Source organism: Strigops habroptila, chromosome 12 (assembly GCF_004027225.2).
Source record: "Strigops habroptila isolate Jane chromosome 12, bStrHab1.2.pri, whole genome shotgun sequence".
Classification (NCBI taxonomy): domain Eukaryota; kingdom Metazoa; phylum Chordata; class Aves; order Psittaciformes; family Psittacidae; genus Strigops; species Strigops habroptila.
The window spans coordinates 22,270,730-22,293,035 of record NC_044288.2 but is presented as its reverse complement, the minus strand read 5'-3'; the positions used below and the strand labels follow the sequence as shown (position 1 = coordinate 22,293,035).

The following is a 22,306-nucleotide window of genomic DNA, read 5'->3' as shown; positions in this document are numbered from 1 at the left end:
AACATGGGGTACCAGAGTTCGGGAGCTGAGGTAGCTCAGTATTTTGCTTGCAGCCACTCCTTCTTACACTCAGATAAAACCTTGTCTATGCAGAGACTTTGTTCTTTACTGTTAAGTCTTCTTTGAGCATGTTGAACCTGTGGGAAGATAGCAATCTGCCTGCCTGCAGCTCAGTTATTAATAATAAAGTGTTTCAGATGGCAGTTTGCATTTCAGCAGCACCTTTAATTCGTGGCTCTCCAAATGCTTTACAGACATTGATTAACATAGTCTCACAACAACCCTGTGAGTTAGGTGGATATGGTCATCCCCACCGCTGTGGGGATGATGAGGACACTGAGGATAAGGGGCTTGAGCTGGGATTTGACCCAGCACTTGGTCATTTAAGTCCCATTAGGCCTCCAGCTTCAGATCATGCTATTCTGGTGCAGGGGTTTGACTCAGTGTGGGGCTGGACTGATGAAGGAGCCTGTGACTGGCTTGCAAAGGCCATTAATCTAAGGCAGAGGTTTATTAGTAAAGTAAATGATGCCTTGGTGGTTCTTGCTGCTGGAATAATCCGAGTCTTTGAAGGCGTATAAAAAAATAGATATCAACCACTGAGCATGGTGGCTGTAACCGGAGAAAGCCCTTAGACCCAGGTGGGAAAGCTATGTGGGATGCTACTGTACATGTATTGATCAGAAAGGACATAATAATTTATATATAAGTCCACTCTTGCTCTTTCCCAAAGGAAAAAAAAAAAACCCATAATAAAAGAACCTAGAAAGTCACCACTGGTCGTGTCAGCTTCAAGTTCGGGGCTCTTGGCTTCATAGCACCTGCAAAAAGAACAGAACACAGTGCATCAGCAGCCTGTTTGGGCTGGCAAAAGAAGTTAAGCAGTTTGTTCTCTCAAACTCAATCCCAGCTTTAAAATGACTGAAAATGATGTGAATGACTTGTGTGGGATGAGTCTGAGGGTACTGATGGGGCTGTGCTTCAGCATCTCCTGTGGGGGAGGAGTGGGTCAGCTTGGACTTAGAGAGTGAGACCTTGATTTCCCAAAGGCTAGCTTAGTTACCTCTTCATTTAACAGCAGATCCCTCTGCCTTTGGTGGCTGGCTCTAGGGGATGGCACCTGTATCTGTGAGGTATACTTTATGCCTTGAGTTCAGGCAGCTTGAATAAACCTGGAATGGGCACCCAAACTTTTCACCAACTCACTGGAACCAGTTTGGATCTTTAGGAGTTTGATGGTAGCTGGTTTTTATTATCTTTCTGAAGGAATAAGAGAACAAAGGAATACCTCTACGGCATGTTCTTGTCTAGCAAGAGAAATAATCCTTAGCTAACTCTTTAGAAAGCAAGGCTTAGAAGGGAAACCTTTTCTGACGGTGGGTAACTCATACTGTTGTTCATGTTGATGTTCTTCATGGAGATCAGGGTGATGCTGTTATCCTTCTGGCTTGTGCCTGCTGAGCAGCTGTGAAGAAGAGAAGGCAGCATTAACCACTCTGGAAAATGAGGGGGGGGAAGCTTCTTTATGCCCAGCTGGAGGCAAGCAGGCCTGGTGTATGGGACCCGGGCTGACTTGCCCTTGCCTTTAAGCTGCTCTCCTGAGTCAGGCCCATCCTTAGTGCCACATTCCCTATCCCCATCTGAACACAGGTTTGGAGATCTCCGGGGAAACAAGCAGTGCATTGAGGCAAATCTGGTTGTGGTGCTGGCTTGCCCTGCAGAAAGCTCCATTGTCACCTGTGTCACCGCTTGGAGGCAGAATCAGTTCAGCCGTTTGGATCTGGTAGTCAGTGCCTCAGCCATTGCCAGAAGTGGAACGAAAGGAAACATCACTGAATCCCTCTGTCCTACACCCTTATTTGTCATTCAGGGGGAGCCCTGGGTATTTTTACATCTGCTGCTCATGGATTGCAGCATCTCTCTTTACAAATGCTAGGAAGGTGGAATTCTTCTTTTTCCCTACCCTTAGGGCTGGGATATGTGTTTAGTGCAGTGAAGACTGGATGACTTTGGGGATCAGGGTGCCCTTGGGAGCATAGTCCTCTGATATATCCTACCTCTGGCTTCAGATCACGTAGATCACAATCATTAAGGGTACTTGGGAGCTGTTGATGCAAATTTGGCACCCAAATGCTTCAGGACTTTGCTCCCTGTGTCCCTTGCCTCTTCCCAAAGCAGGGTTTATTACGTTGTTGGGAAACTGTCAAATGGAAAAGTAGGAGCAACATGTTTTAATCCCTTCCAGCTCTTGTTCCCTGCTCCTTTCCCACGAGCAGCCTCTTCTTTGGTAGCAGGGATGGACCATGGGGTTCAGATGGACCGTCCTCCACTTGATACTTCTCTTCCAAAGGTCTCTGGATTGGGGGCCCCTTATCCTGCACTTGCTAGATGACAGTAATAGGTGTCTTGGAAGATATTTTTGGGGACCTGATTTCATCTCGCTGAGGCTGCTTTTAGATCCAGAAACCCAACTTTAGACTGTAAGTCTGTATCTAGGCAAAGACAGACAAGCAAACTGCTTTTGGAAGGTGATGAGTCTTCACAGATAATGGTGCAGCTTTGAAATGAGGCCCCTAAATCTTTAACTTCTACCTTGGATTCCACCAGGCAGAGGATGAGGTGCTATCAAAGCTGATTTAGGGTTTTTTTACCTGTCTCAAAGATGTCTTGAAATGCTTCTTTCCACCTGAAATAACCAAAGCAGACACTTTTCTGTGCTAAAATTAGTTCTAGAATAAAATAGGCGCTTTCAATAGGATGTGAATAGTGTGAGCAGCCTTACCTCTCCGATACCATGGAGGTTCCTGGTTTCTGTTTGTCTGGAGAGAGAAAAATGGTTGGTGATGTACAGGTGAGAAAACATCACAGCTAAGCAATAAAATAAGTCAGTTATGCTCAGAATCGCATTGTACAGGGTTATAAATGAAATCCAGATGAGATTAGAGACACTATGGGGGATGCTTGAGAGTTGGTTAGAGAGAATTCAACTAATGTGACATACAGGCAGGACTGAAAGTCTTGCAGCCTGTCGAGTACCCTTCGGTCTTTGGCAGTTATCGGCCTTGCTGTGGAGCAGCCTTGCCCTCTAGTGGGCACTGCTTAGTGAGAAATGGAATTTCTAGGGAAAAGCAGAGTCAAACTCTATGAGTTTGGCTGGAAGAGCTGCCCACCTCTGGAAATCTGCACGTTTAACTGCAGCAAACTTCAGACTGTTCCCTTGTGCGGATTGGGTTGGGCTGGGACTCGAAAGAGGTGGTCACACCACATTCCTAACTGCTGAAGCTATGTTCCAGTTTGGCTTCAAAACCTCCTCACTGCGTAAGCTTTTTGAAAGCATCTTTTAGGAATTGCCAAATCCACATGGAAACTGATGGCTTTTGTTATTAGGGAAAGACAGATCACCCCAGGGAAATACCTTCTGAGTCCTTTGAGCGGTTGCACTTGAACCTCAGGCTGACCACACTCACCAGGATGATCACAACCACTATCAGGATAACAATGAAGCTGATGACACCTGGGGATGGAGAAAGAACTGACTGTGATTGATATCACAACGTGCCTGTCGTTGGTTTCTGAGTAGCAGAGAGGCTTTGACTGTCACCAAAACTCAGGTAGGGAATCAATGTTGTTACTAAAATGAGCAATGGTAGTTAATAGAGAAGTAAATAGTCACTAGAGCAAATGGCTTTATCCTCTCGTGTTATAGCCTCAAAGGGCTTCTGATTACTGAATTGGTAGGGCAGTGCCAGGAGGGCAGAAGGCAGCTGATTACACTGGGGATCGACTGGAGTCAATATATCCCTACTGCAGTTGGTAAATCTTATCCTAAAGGTGTATAAAGTCAGATAAATATGTAATGTAACAGGGAGAGACAAGCTAAAGACTGTGAACAATGTTATTTGTCTCATAAACTAATGGCCACGTCCAGATCTGATTCTGATGTCAGGCCTCAATAAATCAAGCTTATCTTTGCATGTGAGTCTTGTGCTGTTAAGACTGCTTCAGGACCTCTTGTGGCTTCCCTTGGAAGATATAAGCAAATGATACTTCTGAAGTCAACACTTGACTATTAAAATCCTTCTGAAATAACACTTCTTTTCCTGTAGTATGATATAAATGAGTTAATTGGCTTTTTTGCTCATCTTTATGGAGGAGGGGGACAGTATAGCCCAAGGCAGAATGGGTCTCTTAAATCTACCCTGTGCCTATCTTCAAATCTATTGCCAGGTTAAGATATGACATCTCTTGTTCCATCCTTCCACAGTCTGAAGGATGCGGAGGACTTGGCTGCTTCCTGCCAAGCAGGGTGCAGATACACAGGGGAAAGCAGGAAGGCAGGGTGGGAATGCAGGGTAAAAATAGTATCTAAGCTTCTAGACAGGTAATGTATTTAATCTAGACCCTGTCAGGGAACCCAAGGGATGATTTGTGCCCAAGTCTTGTCCTAACAGGGAGCTGGGGCAAACACTAGTGGTGGGAGCAAGATCTCAAGCTCGGGTGTAGCTGTGATGGACTTTCAAGTTGTCTGCCCCTTGTATACTGGGTCTGGCTGGGAGCAGGTGCTTTATTGCCTGCTGGTAAAAGTCTTTGTTGAGGGCTGCACCCTGAAAGCTCCAGGATCAGGCATAACCGTGGAGTCATCTCCAGGGAAGCACCTTTGAAGCTGGGTGTCCAAACCAGCGTGGCCTGGTGAAAGAGACCCCTCTCCACTGCCCAGGTTGCACAAGACCTTACCAAAAGCTGCCACTGTCAGTGGTGATTTATCATCTGTTGGAGTGGGCACAGGCAGGTAGCCAGAAGATGGTGGTGTTGGGGTGACTGGATTTGAGGTACCTGCAAGAGAGGGGGAAAAAGGTAGCTTTATGTAGAAGTCTGTCTTCATGACTGGGAAGAGGATTCCTAGCACTGCTAGAGGACCTAACTCGTGCTTGAAAAGAATAATGATGGATCCTGGCCAGCCCTATCCATGTTAACAGCAAAGTGACCAAGACCTGGGTGGAAATCAGGTTGCCTTGGTGTGGCCCCTTTTGTTGACAAACTGAGAACCTCCACAGGGTTTTCTGCAGGGTTCCCAGTAAGGAATCGTGGAATAGTATTGGTTGGAAGGCATCTTTAAAGGTCATCTAGTTCCTATGCCCTTCAGGAACCTGAGCATGTGTTTGTGTGGAGAGTTTGTCCCATCTCCCTCCTGTTAAAGCCTTTTGCCATAGGGCACCTTTCCTGATGTGAATCACAACCACTGTTCCCAGGCTCAACAGGTTGCCCTAAAATGCTGCTTCTGTGGAGCTTTGCAGGTTTTTCAAGGGCTAAATGGGATGGAGAGCATCCCTCAGGTACTCACTGGCTGTTCACCATGCTGCCCTGAACATAGTATGATGGGCTTGCTGTTGGCTATGTAAAGGGCTATGAAATATCTAGGAGTAATCACCTCTCTCTGAGAGAGTGGAGGAAGCACCTTGAGTTACTGATGTTGTGGTACTCTCACTTCTCGTGGGCTCTTGACCTGCATAGAGAAGCACAGAATGTGAGTCTTGTCCTTGAGCATCACCTAAAAACTAACAGAATTAATGGGCATGCTGGAGAGGAGAATGGATTCATGGTAATGCTGGCAATATCTGGGAATACATGGAGTTCATACTCAGGCTACAACCTTCCCACCAAACATACTTTGTACTATTTTCCATGTCTAAATAGAAACTGAGGGAACCAAAATTCAAATACCCTTGTATAAACCTCTCAGGTTCTGTGGTCCCTGGTGCAGTTGTGGGGCAGAGAGAGCAATAGAATACTGGGAGAGTGAACTGGGAAGGTTATAGATTTGCTATTGCTCATGAACATGGAGACTTTGGGGAAGAAATTCTGCAGAAGATGGGTGTGAGTTGGCTGTTCATCTTGCCCTTGGGCTTGGAATTAGTGGATATGCTGTCCTGTGTTATCTGGAAGTAATGAAGCTAGTTGGAGTTGGTGCACCATCTGTGGCAGCGTAGAGGTTGGTTTGAGCAAGGACTCCAGTTCTCAGTGGGATAAACTGGCTTATACGAAGCTGTTTGGTTTGTGCCAGCTGCTTCCAATGCCTCTGCAAGCAAATTTAAAGCTAGAATGTGTGTCTCACTTCTACAGAGAGAAAAAAGTCCTTGTTGCTTCCTGGATGTGTGTGGAGCTGCCAGATTATCTGCATGGACCTTATTCAACAGCTACAGGCCCTGTCAGGAGACTAAAGATGATAGTTGAATGTTTCAGAAGATCATCTGTGGGTCAAGTAGATCTTCTTTCCTCCTTTCCTGTCCCCATTTCTCAATAGGAGCATTGGCCAAAAGTATGTGCTGCCTGGAGAAGTGTGAGGCAGCTCCTGGCACTGCACTGGGCGCAGGGTGTGCAGCTGACCTGGGGTTCCTGGCTGGCACAAAACCTCACTGTTTTGGAATGCAACTTTGCCAAAAATCAGAAGGAAAAGGGGAAGAGCTATGTAAAGGGGAAAGGGTATACAGTAACACATCTAACTGGCTCAGAAACCACGTGGAGCACAACAGCCCTGAGAAGCAGGGGCTGCTGCTGTACAATTTTCTCACCACTCATCAATCCCTGTGTTTCACTCTGGAATTGTTCTTCTAGCCACGGGTGATGGGCAGAAGCTGTGGTTTGCTGAGCCTGGCATGGATACCCCGTCCCTGGGAAATGGTGGGTCTCACACAACAGGAGATCTCACTTTTGGAAGCATCAGCAACATCTCTATAGTCAAAGATGTATGGAGCTTCTCAGTTGTAAAGCAGGGTTATAATTAATAGCAGTCTGCTCTGATGCAAGGGGCTCTTGGCTTGGCTGTGCACAGGCATGCTGCTTGGACATCTGTGCAGGCAGAGCTGACCACGGGTTTTTAACCTTGCTTGTGTTGGAGAAGATCTGGGAGTGCTTGGGAAGGCAGAGCGCTTTGTCTTGACCACCGCAGGTTTTTGAGGCTGAATCCTTAATGGGGAATCAGCTCAGTTGGCAGATTCCAATCTTCCCCCTCCCTTGGATTCTGCCCTTATTCTGAGAAAGCTCTCATGAATGCTCTATCTTTTTTTGCTTTCAGGTTGGGTTAAGCAAAATGTCAAAATCAAAACTATTCTTTTTTTAAAGGGTGTTAAAGGGGCTCCCATTTCCTAAACATAGATCAGTCTTCCAACTGTTCAAGTTCATTCTTCAGATGAAGGATGTTAAGTGCACTTGGTCCTCTGTTTTATCACTGCTTGTAGGGATGCCAGACATGATTTTGGGTGTTACTGATGGCTCAACCCCAAGCTAGACTAATGCTCAGATAACCTGCACCACGTGAATCATGTAAGCTAATTGCCATGAAATGATCTAAACTTACTGTTATTTTGTAAAAGGACAAAGTACCTTGAGATGGTGAACCTGCCGTGCTTCTGCTTCCAGTAGACTTTTCATCTGGGTAAAGAAAACATGGGAAAGGAGAATTAACTCTTGAAGCTGCTACTGATTGTGCTGTGGAAAGCTGTAGGGTTTCCATGGGGTAAAAAAAGCTTGGTTTGCATGAAGCTTCCCTTCCAAACAAGTGTCAGTATGTCCAGCTAGCGAGCTGTGCAGTCAGTTTGGAGAGTGTACATGAGAGGTGAGCTTGGGAGAGGTCTGCTGGGGTGCCTGTAGCTCCTCCACAAACCATTACCAGGTAAAGAATGATCTGGCTCTTCTGATATAGGTTTGCTGAGCAGCTGCCACATCTAAGTCACCCTCTTGTCCACCCCCATGGTTTTGGGGAGCTGGAGTGAGCTGCTCTTTTAGCAAAGACTTGAGAGATTCAAAATTGCTGCTACTGAACAAGTAGCATGGCATGGACTAGCCCAGTCTTTCTGATGCCTCCAGTTTTGCTTGGATAAACAGGGATGCACAAACAGGTCCTACCTGAGCAAAATTGAGAGCTTTCCATGCTTACCTTGCACAGTTGATGTTAGCAGTGTTGTAGCAACAGAAGAGGACTTGGCTGTAGTAGTTGGACCCACAGAGGTGAGATTCAAGTCAGTTGGTGGTGTTGATTTTACTGAAGGCTCTGTGGAGGAAGCATAGTGTTATTTTAAAGGGTTCTGCTCGCCACAAGCTCTGCTCAGAAACAGATTGGAGGGGGACATGGCTATTGCAAGGAGTCCTCAAGCTCCTTGGGAGCTATGGATAATCTTCTAGGGAAAGCATGGGCATGCATAGACAAGGAAATAGCCTTGGTCCTGCTCAGACTAAGGGGGCTGTTGTACCTTGGCATTAGCTTTTGCTTTTTTAGTGTACAGAGATGCTGAGCTGGCAGCTCAGGAGGCATGGAGAAGGTTTCCATTTTGCCACTGCTTTTTTCCTGCTTTGAAGATGAAAGTATTTTTATGACTGGACACTTTATCTGGCTGCCTGGCACTGATGTATTTGCTTGCTTGTTATCTGAAATGCTACCTCCTCTGTTTCGTTTCATGGAGAGTCTCTTAAGCACAGATAATTCAGCTCTTGCAGTGCTCTGGAAGCTGTCATCTTCCTCAACCTGCTACTCGAAGCTCCAAGCAAGAACATGATCCAGAGCAAGATACAGGGGGAAAAAAGCTTTCAGTAAGCCCTTTGCAAGGAAGAATGGATCACCAGCTTGGAATTTATAGGGAAATTCCTTGTCTAGACTTCTCTTGGCTTTCCAATAAAAATGAGAAAAGAGTAAAAATGGTTTAAAGAGTTGGTTTTTTGGGGGGGCAGGGTTTTTGCTTGTTTGCTTTTGTTTTGTTTTCCCTGTGAGGGTGTTGAGATGCTGGCACAGGGTGCCCAGAGAAGCTGTGGCTGCCCCATCCCTGGCAGTGTTCAAGGCCAGGTTGGACACAGGGGCTTGGAGCAACCTGCTCTAGTGGAAGGTGTCCCTGCCCGTGGCAGGGGGTTGGAACTGGAGGAGCTTTAAGGTCCCTTCAACCCAAACCACTCTGTAATTCTATGATGATTCTATGAATTAGAGCTAAGGCAGTGTTCACCTACTGACTCTGCTTCTCCTATTCGATTCAGTGAATTTTTTCCCCTGTTCTTGCTCATACCTGTGCCTTGATCCCTCTCGGCTGAGATGGCTGGATCAGAAGCCCTTATGCCACAAAATTTCCTTCTTCCCCGCCACTGTTCTCATCTAACCTGCTGCTGCAACCCCATTTATTGCTGGATGGCCCAGCTGGCCTGAAGGTCAGACCAGTTACAAGCCAGGATGCCCCTGAGCCACATTCTGAGGTCTCCAGGTGAGTGTTACCTGACGTATGGTTCTTTACTTCAGGGCTGTGCGTTGTTGATTGGGATTGACCTGTAACACAAGCAGAGAGACATGGGGGTGACTCCTCCTACGTGTGCTCCTTGTTGACGGGATCTGCATGGGGAGGGCTGAAGGATGGGCCAGAAAGGGGCATCGTAGACAGTGAGAGTTGAAAGGGTGATGGGAACAAGAGATGTGAAGGACAGGGCTTGTCACTGGTGTGGCTATAGGGACATGTGGATAAAGGGACCTTGGCTCTGAGGATCCATGGAGGAGAGTGTGCTAACTGCTAGGAAACAGCTGGGGGAATCAGGGAGCAGAGATGAGGCAGGACCCCCCTGCTTTCACTGGGCTTCCCAGAGCACGGCATTGCTCTCCCAGGCAAAAAGGGGAGCCAGGCAAGGTCAACCTCTAGGCACAGTGGCCTCTGTGGTCCCTGGAGATCTGGGGTGGATGATGACAAGTGGGGCAGGCAGAGGTGGGCAATGCAGGGTCCCAGGAGAAGGTTCTTCAGTGGGTGGGAGTTCTGAATCGAGTTCCCATTTATGGACTCTCTATTTGCATCCCCACATGGGCATATGCATCCACATCCAAATAGCACATCCAAATAAGCAGGTCACAACCCGGGAGGTACCTATTACAGCGTGGACAGAGGAGTCTGTGGAGGCTGTAGTACCTGCAATGAAAGAATAAGAGTATTAGCAGAGCTAATCTGTGACTGTCACTAATGCATTGGTGTTCTTTCTGGTTGTGTGATTTGGGTTTTCCTCATCTTCTGTAGGATTGACTTTGAAATACACGATTTCCCTCAAAGCATTAGCAAAGAAGTAGTAGCAAACAGTGCAAAACTGTGAGGTTCTGAGGAAAGTAGGACTGCAGTTTATTCAGCCAGGATAAATGCCCCCTCCCCAGGTGGAGCAGGACCCTGCAGGGAGATGTCCTCTGCTACGGGGGAAATGCAAGGCCATGTAAATCAGAGGGGTTGTTTGCTCCCCCTGAGCCAGGGATGGGGCATCCCTCTGGGCAGCCTGTGCCTGTGCCTCACCACCTGCAACATCCCATTTCTTACCAGGATCCAATGTGGGTGATGAACTTTGTGGTAGGTCCCTGTGCTGTAGGTGTCTGAAAGAGCTCATTTGGCTGCCCTGACAGTGGTGTGTATCTGGGATGAGATCTTTAGCATCCAGCATATGTGGGTTATCAGGGCTTGGCTCAGAGCTCACCCCTTGGGACTGTCTGGGTGTAGTGAGCTCCTGATTGATCTCATTCTTCTCATGGAACTGCATTGGAGCTGTAATTGTTTTTTTGTCTGAGGCTTTATGACGATGATCCCAGCCAAATAGGAACCAAAGCAGTGTGTAAACCACAGTGAATACATAATAAAACGTGGTCTTTTTCCAGATAGGATTTGGCTGTGAAAACCAGACCTGACTTTTCAGATCTTTCCCACGCTTTTCTCTTCTAGCTTACTGGCCAGGCAGAACTGTCTAGTTTAGTTGATGAGAGACAAGATGTGATCAAATCTTTAATTACAGAGAAAGGAAGGGACTGATTTGTTTTCTAAATCCATTTGGAACAGGCCCAGAAAACAAGGACTTTTAACTGCAGCAAGGAAAAGGAAGGCTGGGCAATAGGAAACTGCCTTAAAGTAAGGATAGTGAGTTGCTGGGAGTGATTGTGTAGGAGAATTGTAGGATATCCTTCTCTGCAGGGTTTGAAGGGCAGGTTAAATGAGCATCACCCTAGTAACATAGACAGGTCTATGGGTAGATGTAACCTCACTTACTGAATCAACTAATATAATGGAGAAAAAGATCTTTTGGGCACAAGTTGCTGCCCTTAAAGAGGTAGAGAAGCTTCTTTTGAGGGAGAGGGATGCATCCCTGTTGCCTGGGAGGCTGTGGGGCACTGCTGCCTCCCCAGTGCCCAGCTGCCTCCTTGGAGAGCGTGTGATGACTTGGGCGTGTTTCCATTGATCCTGAGAGTTTGCCAAGGTTTCTCTTTGTCACTGGGCTTCCTCTTCTTAAATAGCTTTAAAACACAATTTCTGGATGCTGGTTTCCAAATGCCATAAGATACTCTATACATTCAGCACAAAACATAACGTGCGGAGATCATCATGGGAGCCAATATCCTCTAGCAGCTGCCAAACTCCAACAGCTCCTCTTTCTCCTAAATTCTCTTGCAGAAGCCATTGTCTTGTTTTCCCATGAGGAGAAGTAGCTGCTTGTAACACATTTTCTTCTTGAAATTATCACAGGTGCTTTTTTTAGTGTGCATGGCACATGAAATCATCCAAAATTGCTGAAGAAAGAGCTATTGTCTACACTTAGTCTTTGTCAAAGGAAAAGGGAATAAAGGTGCTGGGCTGGCTGCTTATTCTACTATTTTTGGTGCCGTTGAGGAGAAATCTGAGAGCTTGAACAGAGCCTCTAGGGATGGGAAGAAGCTGAGGGCAAGGGACATGACATTGGCCTGTATGGCTATCCCTGGTGGGGCATCCGGTGGGCTAGCTCCAGCTTCCCTGGCGCTAGAGCAAAAGAAGAGGATCATACTCAGTGCTTTCTTCCTCCACAGCTCAGCCCTTCACTGCAGGTCACACCAGAGCCCTGGCTCATTGGAGTTCTCCATTTGCAAAACTAAACCTGGGCCTTATTGTAAATAACATTAAAAAGTAGGTTTTTACAAGTGGTCAGTCCCTGAAGTTCACCTGGCCAAGTAGGTGCTCACCATTGTCTTCCACATTTGAGCTTTGCTGTGAAGAGGCCAAGGGATGGAATTGTAGAGATCCCCTTTTAGCACTTGGGAATAAATGGCCTTGGCTTCTCTAATCACAACCACTGTTATTTCAAAGTGGAGCAGGTCTGGCTCTGACTTCTGGCCACTGCTGTTTGTTATGCCTTCCTTGCCAACTCAAATAATCAAAAGCCCTGTTCTATTAGGTGTTTTCTTTTGGGGAAGGTGCTTAGCATCCTGGTGGAATAACATGGGAGCGGGACAGACGTGCAAACAGGAAGAGACCCGAGCCACGTGGTGGGGCTGGGCAGCAGGATGGGTACCAACAAAACCGTGCCACGTGTCGTGGCTCCCTGCAGACATCCCCTGGGGACTCTCGTGCAAATGGGGCTGGAAACTATTTCCTCCCAGTGCTGCTGCCAGCACGGCCCCTGCTCCCATCCACGGAGGGCCCTGGCTGTATAAACAGCTAACAATAATAACCGGGATGCAGCCAGCGCAGCTGGAATTGCAATAAACATCAAAACCATTCAAAGGACTCGCCACTGAGTGTAAGCACCGCCAAGATATTTGTTGCTTGTTTGGGTGCAAGTGATTTATAGCTGGGTTGTGCAGTTCTAGGTGGAGACGGGGAGTTTGCAGAGGGATTTATGATGGGAAGCACAGCTTTCTGCTCTTGCTGGAATGGGAAGCTCCTGATTACCCACAGGGCTGCAGAGGAGCGCGTCGGAGCTGCAGGTGCATTTCAGCTCCAACTCGGTGCTAGCTGCTTTTGGGTTAATTTTTCCAGAGGATGAGCAGGGGAATGTTGGATTTCTGTTACATGCAGTAGTTCTGTGAAATCAGATGTGAGTGTTAGAGCAGAGAGGTCTTTCCATGGGGCCTTCTCTCACAGTGATGTTCCCAGAGCTCACCCCACTGGCTCCTCAGCACAAAAAGAGATTGATGTAAACCAACAGAAAGGTGAATTTTAGGTAGTTCTGCTTTGGTGTTATTTTTGGCAATCATAGACATTTAAAGCATGGTTTCTCCACGCTTTAAGAGGCAGACCAAAGAGAGGCACTGACATTTAAAAGCCCCAAACTCTGTCAGAGCCTCTGTATAGCAGCACTGCTGTAACAGAGACCCGGGCCAGCTCTTGGGAATGCTTCAGCAGGTTTGGGTCCAGCTTCAGGAGGGCTTGTGCTGTCCAGTCTGTGCTCATAGAGGGATGGAGCCACAGCAGGGGAATCTCTGGGAGGAGTATGAAGATGCAGGACCTGGGACTGGTCCTGTCCTCTCAGAACTGGTGATGGACAGGAACCATCCGCCTCAATGGTGTGTAACCCTGGACTTGTATTGCTCTAGTGTTCCCTGGCAGTGCTGGGGGGAGCTGTGGTGATGTTCTACATTGCATGGCAGGGACCTGCAGATGCCTTCCTGTACCAACCTCTGCTTGCAGGTTACATGAACACACGCTTTCGGAACAGAGACCCAGCAACCTAAAATTAGACTTTTCAACTCACTTCTGTCAAATGACCCATGACAGAAACACACCAACCTCTTAACACAAGCAGAGCTGTTTCTTGGGTGAAACACAGCAGCTGTGGAAGCAGCAGAGAGCAGCAACACCCAATTCTTAGGACTTTCACATGGAAAAAAGAACGCTGTCTTAGGAAACCTGACAAGCGGAGAGCTCTGCAAAAGCCTACGTCCCATTTTATGAAGTGCCTAAAAAAGCTGCCTCTGCCTTCAGGGTCATGCAGCAGATAAGGTGGGAATTGTGAGGGAGAGAGGAAAAGTGTTGTAATGCAGGCTGGATAACCGACAGCTGCAGTCAGGTCCCAGATCCGCAGAGGTATTTAAGAGTCTAATTCCCAAGTAACATGGGGGTGTTGGCAGCTTGCTGCCAAGTGGTTCTGAATTGTAATGACTTGGCCAAAGCGTTACGGAAAGTTTAGAGAGCCAGGAATGAAATCCGGATCTCATCAGCAATTAAAATCAATCTCAGCCTTCCTGTGTTCTTCCTTAAGGGCAGCGCCCAGGCCTGGGCATCCTCTGGGAGCATCACATTCTGTGTTCTCCTCTGGTGAGCTGTGCTGGAGCAGGTCTTAGAGGAAGTCAATTAAAAACCACTTGAACGTAGAAAACAAGCCAGGAGAGAAACAACGTGGGGAACTGCGTGCATGGAGTGGGCTCTGCCACCATATTGTGTGTGGTGAGGTCTGGTTTCGCCATGAAAAGTGGTTGCTTATGGAAGAGCAAAGCAGCATGGTTTTTCTCCTGGCTACACCATCACTGCTCCATGGTGTTTGGAGAGTGAACACTGGCTCTGTTGGGCTGCTGCACCCTCCCAGCTACTTAATGGTTCCAGTTTCCTCTGTGACCTGCTTGTTTTAGAGCTCTGGGTTTGCTGCTGCTCTTTGTAGTGCTGGTGATGTGGGTCCTGCCCTTCTGCCTATGCTGCTCCTTGGGTTTGACACTGGGTATGGGGTTTTGGAGGGGGAAATCACTCCATAGAATCCTAGAATGGTTTGGGTGTGAAGGGACCTTAAAGCTCACCCAGTTCCAACCCCCTGCCTCGGGCAGGGACACCTTCCACTAGAGCAGGTTGCTCCAAGCCCCTGTGTCCAACCTGGCCTTGAACAATGCCAGGGATGGGGCAGCCACAGCTTCTCTGGGCACCCTGTGCCAGTGAAAGCACTGGGAGTTGCTCTAATGTCTCCCCTTAAGGAGCCTTCTCTTCTCCAGGCTGCCCCAGCCCAGCTCTCTCGGCCTGGCTCCAGAGCAGAGCTGCTCCAGCCCTCGCAGCAGCTCTGTGGCCCTCTCCCACCCCTGTGCCCCAGACCAGCAAACCCTCAATCTCAGGTACTGGTGCCCAAGGCAGTGGTTTCTTACCAGCAATGGGTAAGAAGGTTCTCCCTAACCTGTGACATCCACCTGCTAGCAAGGCAGTGCCATTGAACCGCATCGTGGGGTTTTCAGGTTTGTAGCAACTTTCATGAGCTACCAGCATTAGGGGCAAAGTCTCCTGGAACCTTTCGTATCTCCAACACCACCTCAGCCAGAGGCGCTGGAGGGGACTTTGCTCCTTTCTGCTGTGCTGGGGTGATTCAGTTGAAAGGCAAAACCAGCCCCCCAAAGCCCATAAATCTAGGAGAAACTCCAAAGGAGGGTTCCTCCTTGTGGTGGTGGTTGGATCGTGCTGAGTGGGCTACTCTGGGAAGTGAAGTAGTGAGACCACCTAGCTGAGGTGCTGCACGGGATACAGATCTCTTTTCCAGTCTTGGGCTTAAGCCCACACCTTGGTTTTCCCAGTAGTTCCTGGCATTCCTGGCATTGGGTTACCAGCACCATCCCCTCCAAGGACACCTGGTGTTGACTCACATATTGTAAATGGGATATAATTCCTGGAAACCATCCCCGGCCCCTTCAGTCAGATTTGCAGAGTCATCTGCAGGGTTTTGTGTTACTAGAAGGGAGCAGTTTGTTTTGTGAACAAACATTTCTCCTAACCACCTCCTGCTTTCCCTTCCTTGTTCAGCACGTCAGGGTTGCGTTGGCCTCTCCTTTGGCCAAGGAATCAGCTTCAGGATGCACTTGATTCCCTGATTAAAGGATGTGAGTACTCTTATCTGGAAGCTCTTCTGGGAGCTGAAGGTCTGTCCTCTAGCTGCACCCCTTTTTGATTAGATCAAATATATATATTGGAATATATATGTGGTTTTGATACACTGTGCTTCTCATGGCATTATCCATTCACTGGCTGTGGCGCAGGTAAGGAGAGCAGTTGGAAAACCCTGCTGGATTCTCATGAGCTTGCACAAGGAATTTTTCAGTGGAATTCTTTTGTCTGGAAAATGCCTGCCCATTGTAATAGAAACGATTCATGGGAAGAGGTTTGTTTGGACAAAATTACTGTTAAGTGTTTATGGGGGAGGAAAACCAGGTTGGGAATGTTCCAAACCTTCCCACTTGGGCAATTTCATGGCAACAGTATTTGAACCTCCCTTTGGTTCTGTGAGAGCTTAGAAATTGAAATTAAGTGCTAATAAATTCATTAATAAATTAATGAACTTGAACAAAGTTAAGGGAAAAAACCCCAAACAACAAAAGGTCTGTGTGGGAACAGGCAGGTATTAGTTTCCAGCCAAAGTAAATCCTGTCTCTTCCTGCAGTCTCCTTGGGGTGTCCTCCTTCTGAGGTCCCTCATTCCCTTCTCCAGCTGCCCATGTGTCGGGGATCCAGTAGCATCACTGGCCCTACCACTGCCCTGTTTGCTAAGCCTTGCCTTGTGCAGCAGCTTTCCCCCCCAACTACTACACCCCCTTAGTGCCTTTCATATAAAGTTACAAATACAGTTAAAAAAGCCATTGCAGAACTGTTGGATCAATGCAAAAACCCAAGTGAGACAGCATATGTGATGAGGGGGAAGGATGGTGGTGATTGAAGCCAGAGAGGTGCAACTGCAGCATCAATGGATGCTCAGTGAGCACCAGGACTGTGTTGTTATCATCTGTAGGATGCTGCTGGGGTCCAGCGCTGGCTGCCAGGCACACACTTGGTGAGAACAGCCTCTGGCCCAGGAGTTTAGGCAGAATGCAGAGGACAAAGTGATGCCCTCAGGTTGGATGGTGGCATCTCTTCCACCTGGTGCTGCAGCAGCCAGGGTCCTGCACTGGGCAGGGGGCTGGATCTCAGCCTAATGCAGAGAAGGTGCCTGACCACCTCTGGGCATTCCTGCCCCACGCCAACCATCCCAATTAACTTCAAGAGGCAAAATAGCATTCAGGGCAGGCATTAAGGAGTGCCACAGTATGGCCAAGGGGCCTCAAAGCCCTTTGTCTGATACCAGGCACAGTTCACCCCTCTGCTGAAGCCAGCAGTATTGCCCTCTAATGAAGAGAGGAATTTTCCAATCCATGTGCTGTTACCCCTCAGAATTACACAGCTACTGACTGAAACCAACTGAATTGGTTTCTACATTCTCTGTCTTTTAAAACTCCCATTATTACCAGCACAGCAGCTGTAATCCATAGCCAACTTGTGTGGTTTAATGATAAAAACTTTGGATTGCAGACACATTATTTGTTAAGTGCTTGTCTATTAGAATCAATGATGCTGTTGCAGCCTCTATTCCTTTGAATGTGTTTCAGCTCCCAGCTACGACAGCTGTCAGCAAAGCAAGAGGTGCCTGATGATGCAGGAAAAAACAACCTGTCACCCTTCAGAGCAGGAAACCGGTTCCGTCATCCCACACCACGACTCACGTGGGAAAGAGAAGTTAAAGCACAGTTACCACAAAGGAGCAGGATTATTACAATAAGGATGAGGCATGTTCTGTGTGAGTCCTGCTCGTGGTCTGTGTATTTATATTGATGAGAGGAAAAGTTAAAATGGGTCAAGGAAAAAGAGATTTTTGAAGAAAACAATATCTTGTACATTTAAATGTTCTAACTTTTGTCAAATAAGGGTAAAGTCGCTTACTACAAAATGCCTCAGCATCACAAAACTCAGCAGAAACACTCCTTTTGTTAACCAGGGAACAAGTTATTTCATTTTATTGCTGCCAAATAACCCTGTAAACCTGCTACAGCCACACTTTTCCCATCAACCTGACCCCTGCCACCCCTGAATCTAAAGGCTGAGCTTTCCCATAGCAGCTACTACACGTTCAAACCTCTCACCGCTTCCCTTTGGTGCCCCCATGAAGCCGAGCACCCCAAACCCACCCATGCAGCCCCTGAGGAGCACCTCACCTCGGAACAGCACACAGCCGAACAGCCAGAGGAGCGGATGGATGGATGGAGCCAGCATCTTCTCGGTGGCTTGTGGCTGTGCAGCCCTGCTGAGGCTCTGTCCATCCCGGGAGGGACAAGAGGGTGAGGAGCGATTTGCCTGCCTGGGCTGACTCTCACAGAGCTTCCTGTTAAAGAATAGAAGGAAACGGGCTGAATCCACAGGGGAACTGTGTTTTTTAGCCCATTATGGTCGGAGAGGATGTGAGACATCGCTTGCCGATGCAAAGGAAACCTCGCCATCAGTTGGTGGGGGGATTCAGCTCTTGTAGCGGGGGAGAGCAGTGGCACAGTGAGCCTGGCCTGGCTTGGGCCTCGGCAGCTGCTTTACGGTGCTTGGGGTTTTTGGGAGTTGCTTTGTTTGCTGCTCCATGCCCTGCACCTCCCTGTGCAGCTCCAGTGAGTCTGGGCACCAGGATGTGCTGGGTTTGGGACGCTGGCTCTGGGATGCTGTTTTTCAGGTAGCAGCAGCATCCTTCCTGCAGGACATGCAGCACACAGCAGGCTTTGGCTTATCCTAACCCCAGTTCCTTGTCAAGAGGAGGATCTGGGAAACTGGGCCGGTTCTGCCCCCCATCCAGCTTAAAGGGGTTCTCGGCATGTGATTTCTTGTCCCCAACCCTGCAATGCACTTAATCTGTGCACGTCCTGTCTGTTTGTCCTGTGCTGGCATAGGTTGAACTTCAAGGGTAACGAGTTGTCCCAGGTTGGATGTAAATGGGTGTCTGCGGGGAGGAGAAGGGTGTTGGTGTCCCCATGTGGGAAAGGCTCCTGTGTCCGCCTGTCTCAGAGGGCCTGTGTGGGTGTTCAGGATGCAAATCCACAGCATTGTGTCTCCTGGCTTGAGGGGCTGGTCCAGCCCCTGGAAAGCTGCAGAGCCTCAGCGGAGGGCAATGGAGCTGCTCCTCTACTGCATGCAGTGCATCAGGGGATTGATTTATGCTGGGGGCAATGTCCTTGCTTTCCATGGCCGGGAGAAGGCAGCAGGAATGAAGGGAGAGATCTGCCATGTGTTGTGCAGCTCCTTGTTTTTCAGTGGGTCTCCTCAAGCACCTCCAAATCCCCAAGCAAACCATCAGGCCAAAAGAAGGCAGCATCCCACAGCAGGTTTGCCTTTACAAAACCTCTATCAGCAGCCTCCCCCATCGTTTTTCCTCTCCCTGGCACAGATGTGATGCTCAGAGATTATGCCGTAGATTAAGGTTTTACTGAATCCTGAAATGAGTGCAAATTCCCAGAAGCTCTAACGTGTGGGCAAATCTCTTCTGGGTGCCCGTCTGGATGGGGGAAGAGGCATTTCCCACCCCATCCTCCCCATGGGCAGGGAAGACAAAGCCCATATATTCACCCCGGCTTGTCTGCTGAGAGCCTCCAGGTAAGAGCAGTGTTGTTTGGGGATGGAAAGATGGGGAGACATGTTTTGTAATGGCTGAAAGCCCCGAGGATCCAGCTTTTCTGCTCTGAGATGTGCTCAGGGTCACCTCAAGTGGCAGAGGGCCTGGACCAGGCACAGCATCCCTGGACCAGCAGGATGGTACCTGCCTGGGTGCAAGGATAAATGCTGCCAGGCTCAAGGGCATCCCTGCAAGCTCATGTGCATGGACAGATATGTGAGCACTGCCCTGGCACTGGCTCCTGCCCGTGACCCTGAGCAGGTCCCAGCATCCAGAGCTGCACCATGGGCTCACCCCACTGCTGGAATGGTCCTTCAGCAGCAGTGGGACCCCCCGGCAGAGAGAATCAACCCTGGCGCTGCCCCATTCGTTGGTGCGAGGGTCCTTCCAGCCTGCAGTGCTCTGTGAATGCACTCCATGGGGCTGTGCTGAGCTCACGTGCAGGAAGGTGCTGTGGGTTCTAACCCACACCGCATTTCACACATGGAAGGAGGGAGGTTTCCTGCGGCGGCCGGGCCTTTCTGCCCACACAAAAGGGACCTTGTCTCGGAGCAGGGAGAGGAGGGGTTTTCCCGGCCATAGGTGCGCACCGTGGGAGGGGGCGCGGCGCTGATGTGGCACCGGGCTGGGTGACAGGGTGACACGGAGCACCCGCGGGATGAGCTGCTTCCTCCTCTGCACCGGGGACACCCGGGGGGTGTGGGGCCGAGGCATGACGTGGCAGCTTCCGAGGTGAGTCTGCTTGTACCTAACCCAGAACCGTCCCGGAGGCTCTGCTGCCGTCAGCTTCCCGCTGGAGATGATGATTCCCGAGCAGCAGGGACGCCAAGGTACCACCGCGGGGCTGGGGAGGGCTCTCCCTCCCTCCTTTCCCTCCTACCCGTGCTGACTCCCATGGGATTCTGTGGCTGGGGATGCCTTGTGTTTTGGTGGGGTTAGGTCCCTGTGAGGGTTGGATTTGGATTAGCATCATGGGGCTGGGGGCAAAGAGTGGAGGGTGAAAAACAGTGTAGGTGAGGCCCTTAGTGACATGGGGTAGTGGTGGAGTTGGCAGTGCTGGGGCAATGGTTGGACTTGATGATCTTAAAGGTCTTTTCCAACCGAGCTGATTCTGTGATTCCGTGAGGTTGTGGAGAAGGAAGAGCCCCCACTGAAGGTGTCCAGGATGAGGGGATGCAGAGCACAACCCCCAGCTCAACGTGTCCAGGGCAGCATCCTACAAGCCCAGATAAACTGCTCCCATCCCACAAGCACTTACAGCATCACCCCATTCCCCGGCAGCTGTGAGTGCAGGCAGGAGCTGCCGGCTCGAGGGCAGGACATCAGGGCACCGGCTGGCCTCTGCTCGATGCTCACCCCGTTTCCACCCTGTTTCCCTGCCCCAGATCAGCCTGCTCAGCCATGAACACCTCCGCTCCCGGCAGCCAGCTGAGGCAGCCTGAGCCCCAGGACGCGGCCGCCTTCACCCCCATCACCGTCGTCAGGAGCGTGACGAAGAAATCCGACGCCCTGCCCATGATCTCGGTGATCGTCCTCATCTTCGTCCTCTTGGCCGTCTTCATCATCATCGTGGTGCACTACGGCCCCCACCTCCGCACTGTGCAGATCACCCTGTACCACGAGCCCATGCCGCAGGACATGGACGGCGGCGTGCACCTCACGGACTGGAGGAAGCTGGGCTCCCAGAAGAAGCTACCTGCCCAGACCTGCCAGTGGGACCTGGCTGCTGAAGGCTGCCAGTGCTCCTGCAAGCACCACCTTACCTGCGGGAGCGCTGAGCCCAATGTCATCGAGATCACGTACCTGTGATGGGCCACCTGGGCAGGACTGGAGGGACCATGTCGCTCTGGATGAACAGTGACTGCGATGTTATCTTAGCCTGAGACCCACCGGTTCCTGCTCCCCAGGACTGTGTCCACAAGGTTGAGTGTCACTGTGGTGACCCATCATCAGCCCCCACAAGTCCAGCCCGGCAGGTGCTGCTGCCTCCAGGCAGGACCTGGGTCCCCAGCCCAGGCTCTGGGGCTGGGTTAGCCCACATGGGACAGCATTAACATCTCTTCTGGTTTTTCTTGCCCTGGTTTTACCTGTCCCACGCTGCCTGGGAGTGGCCAGGAGAGCTGTCTTGGTCCTTGTCCCGGCTGGGGAGCTCTGGGCCTGTGCTCATCCCCTTGGCAGGAGCTGGAAGTTACATCAGCTTGGGATTGTTTTCCAGCTTAAAGATGTTTCCACATGCACAGTGTCCTCGTTATGCCATTTCTATGGCATAGGAAAGCCTCCAGCCCCTCTTTTTCTCCCTGCCACAGCCCCTTTCCCTCTGTCAGAGGGGTGAAACTCTGTCCTCTCTTCTGCCAGCCCCAGCAACTGGCTCAGCCCCTCATGACAGAGGAGGCAGCTCCTGAACCCGTGATGGTGTCTCCACAGTGGAGCCAGCAGCAGAGGACAATGTGTCTGGTCCCCCATGGAGGTGGGTGAGAGAAGAGGAGACACCAGAGAGGCAAGAGAGGAGGTGACAGCGCATCAGCCATCCCTTGCAGCTGGCTGAACATCTGGAGGGGTTGGCACTGGTGGAGGAACACGTGCATCTCTGGGCAGAGCCTGCAGCATCTCTGTGCACAATGGCAGGGGTGGGGAGGCCTTAGCTAATCTTCACTGTGGTCATCTTCATTGTCCCCTTCACTGTGTGCTGTCCCTGTGCCAAGGGAAGCTTTGTTCAGGGACCTGGGGACCGGATTCAGTGTTGGAAGCAGCAGGGCACATCCCAGCTGAGGAGGGAACGATGGTGGGGCTGGCATGGCCAGAAAAGCCAGATCCATGTTGTCATAAGTTGCATCCCTGGCGCAGATCTCTCTGTGCACTGCTGGGCAAGAAACGAGGTCATTTACCTGTTCCTCCAAAAACTGGAGGTATTTCTGACACAGCAGCTGCTCCAGCCTCCTTCCTCTCACATACTTTAAAGCCAAGTAGTAGCTGGACTTGCTGGAAAATTCTGGTGTTTACAATAAACATAATTTATATTAATTCTGGGGGATTGTTTTCTGTTTTGATTTTTTCCCTTTTGTTTCCCAGAGGTGACAGTGCATCATCAGCTTTCCCCGCCTGTGTTAGGGGAAATAAGGTGTGTCATTTCCATTGGAAATCACAGTGTC

The 22,306-nt window shown here is 49.6% G+C and overlaps 2 protein-coding genes across 3 annotated transcripts; one reads left to right on the top strand and one right to left on the bottom strand.

Annotated features, from left to right (window-relative positions):
- Nucleotides 1-200: 200 nt before the first annotated feature.
- ECSCR (endothelial cell surface expressed chemotaxis and apoptosis regulator) lies at nucleotides 201-17,829 on the bottom strand. Its single transcript, XM_030504184.1, is given in 12 exon segments — nucleotides 201-821; nucleotides 1,366-1,465; nucleotides 2,783-2,819; nucleotides 3,416-3,514; nucleotides 4,735-4,833; nucleotides 5,429-5,503; nucleotides 7,381-7,428; nucleotides 7,934-8,047; nucleotides 9,251-9,301; nucleotides 9,885-9,926; nucleotides 17,725-17,794; nucleotides 17,797-17,829. Coding segments are annotated over 12 exon segments (777 nt in total). The 3' UTR covers nucleotides 201-812.
- Nucleotides 9,068-21,063, top strand: SMIM33 (small integral membrane protein 33). 2 transcript variants are annotated; one of them, XR_003994128.1, is made up of 2 exons: nucleotides 9,068-9,239; nucleotides 17,122-18,259. XR_003994128.1 is itself a non-coding variant. In XM_030504186.1 (2 exons), exon 2 carries the CDS (start codon nucleotides 20,559-20,561, stop codon nucleotides 20,964-20,966), a length of 408 nt encoding a protein of 135 aa, XP_030360046.1. In that variant the 5' UTR covers nucleotides 9,068-9,239; nucleotides 20,543-20,558; the 3' UTR covers nucleotides 20,967-21,063. The 2 variants fall into 2 exon arrangements, 1 of the variants encoding a protein (XP_030360046.1); XM_030504186.1 differs by lacking the exon at nucleotides 17,122-18,259 and adding an exon at nucleotides 20,543-21,063.
- Nucleotides 21,064-22,306: the final 1,243 nt, after the last annotated feature.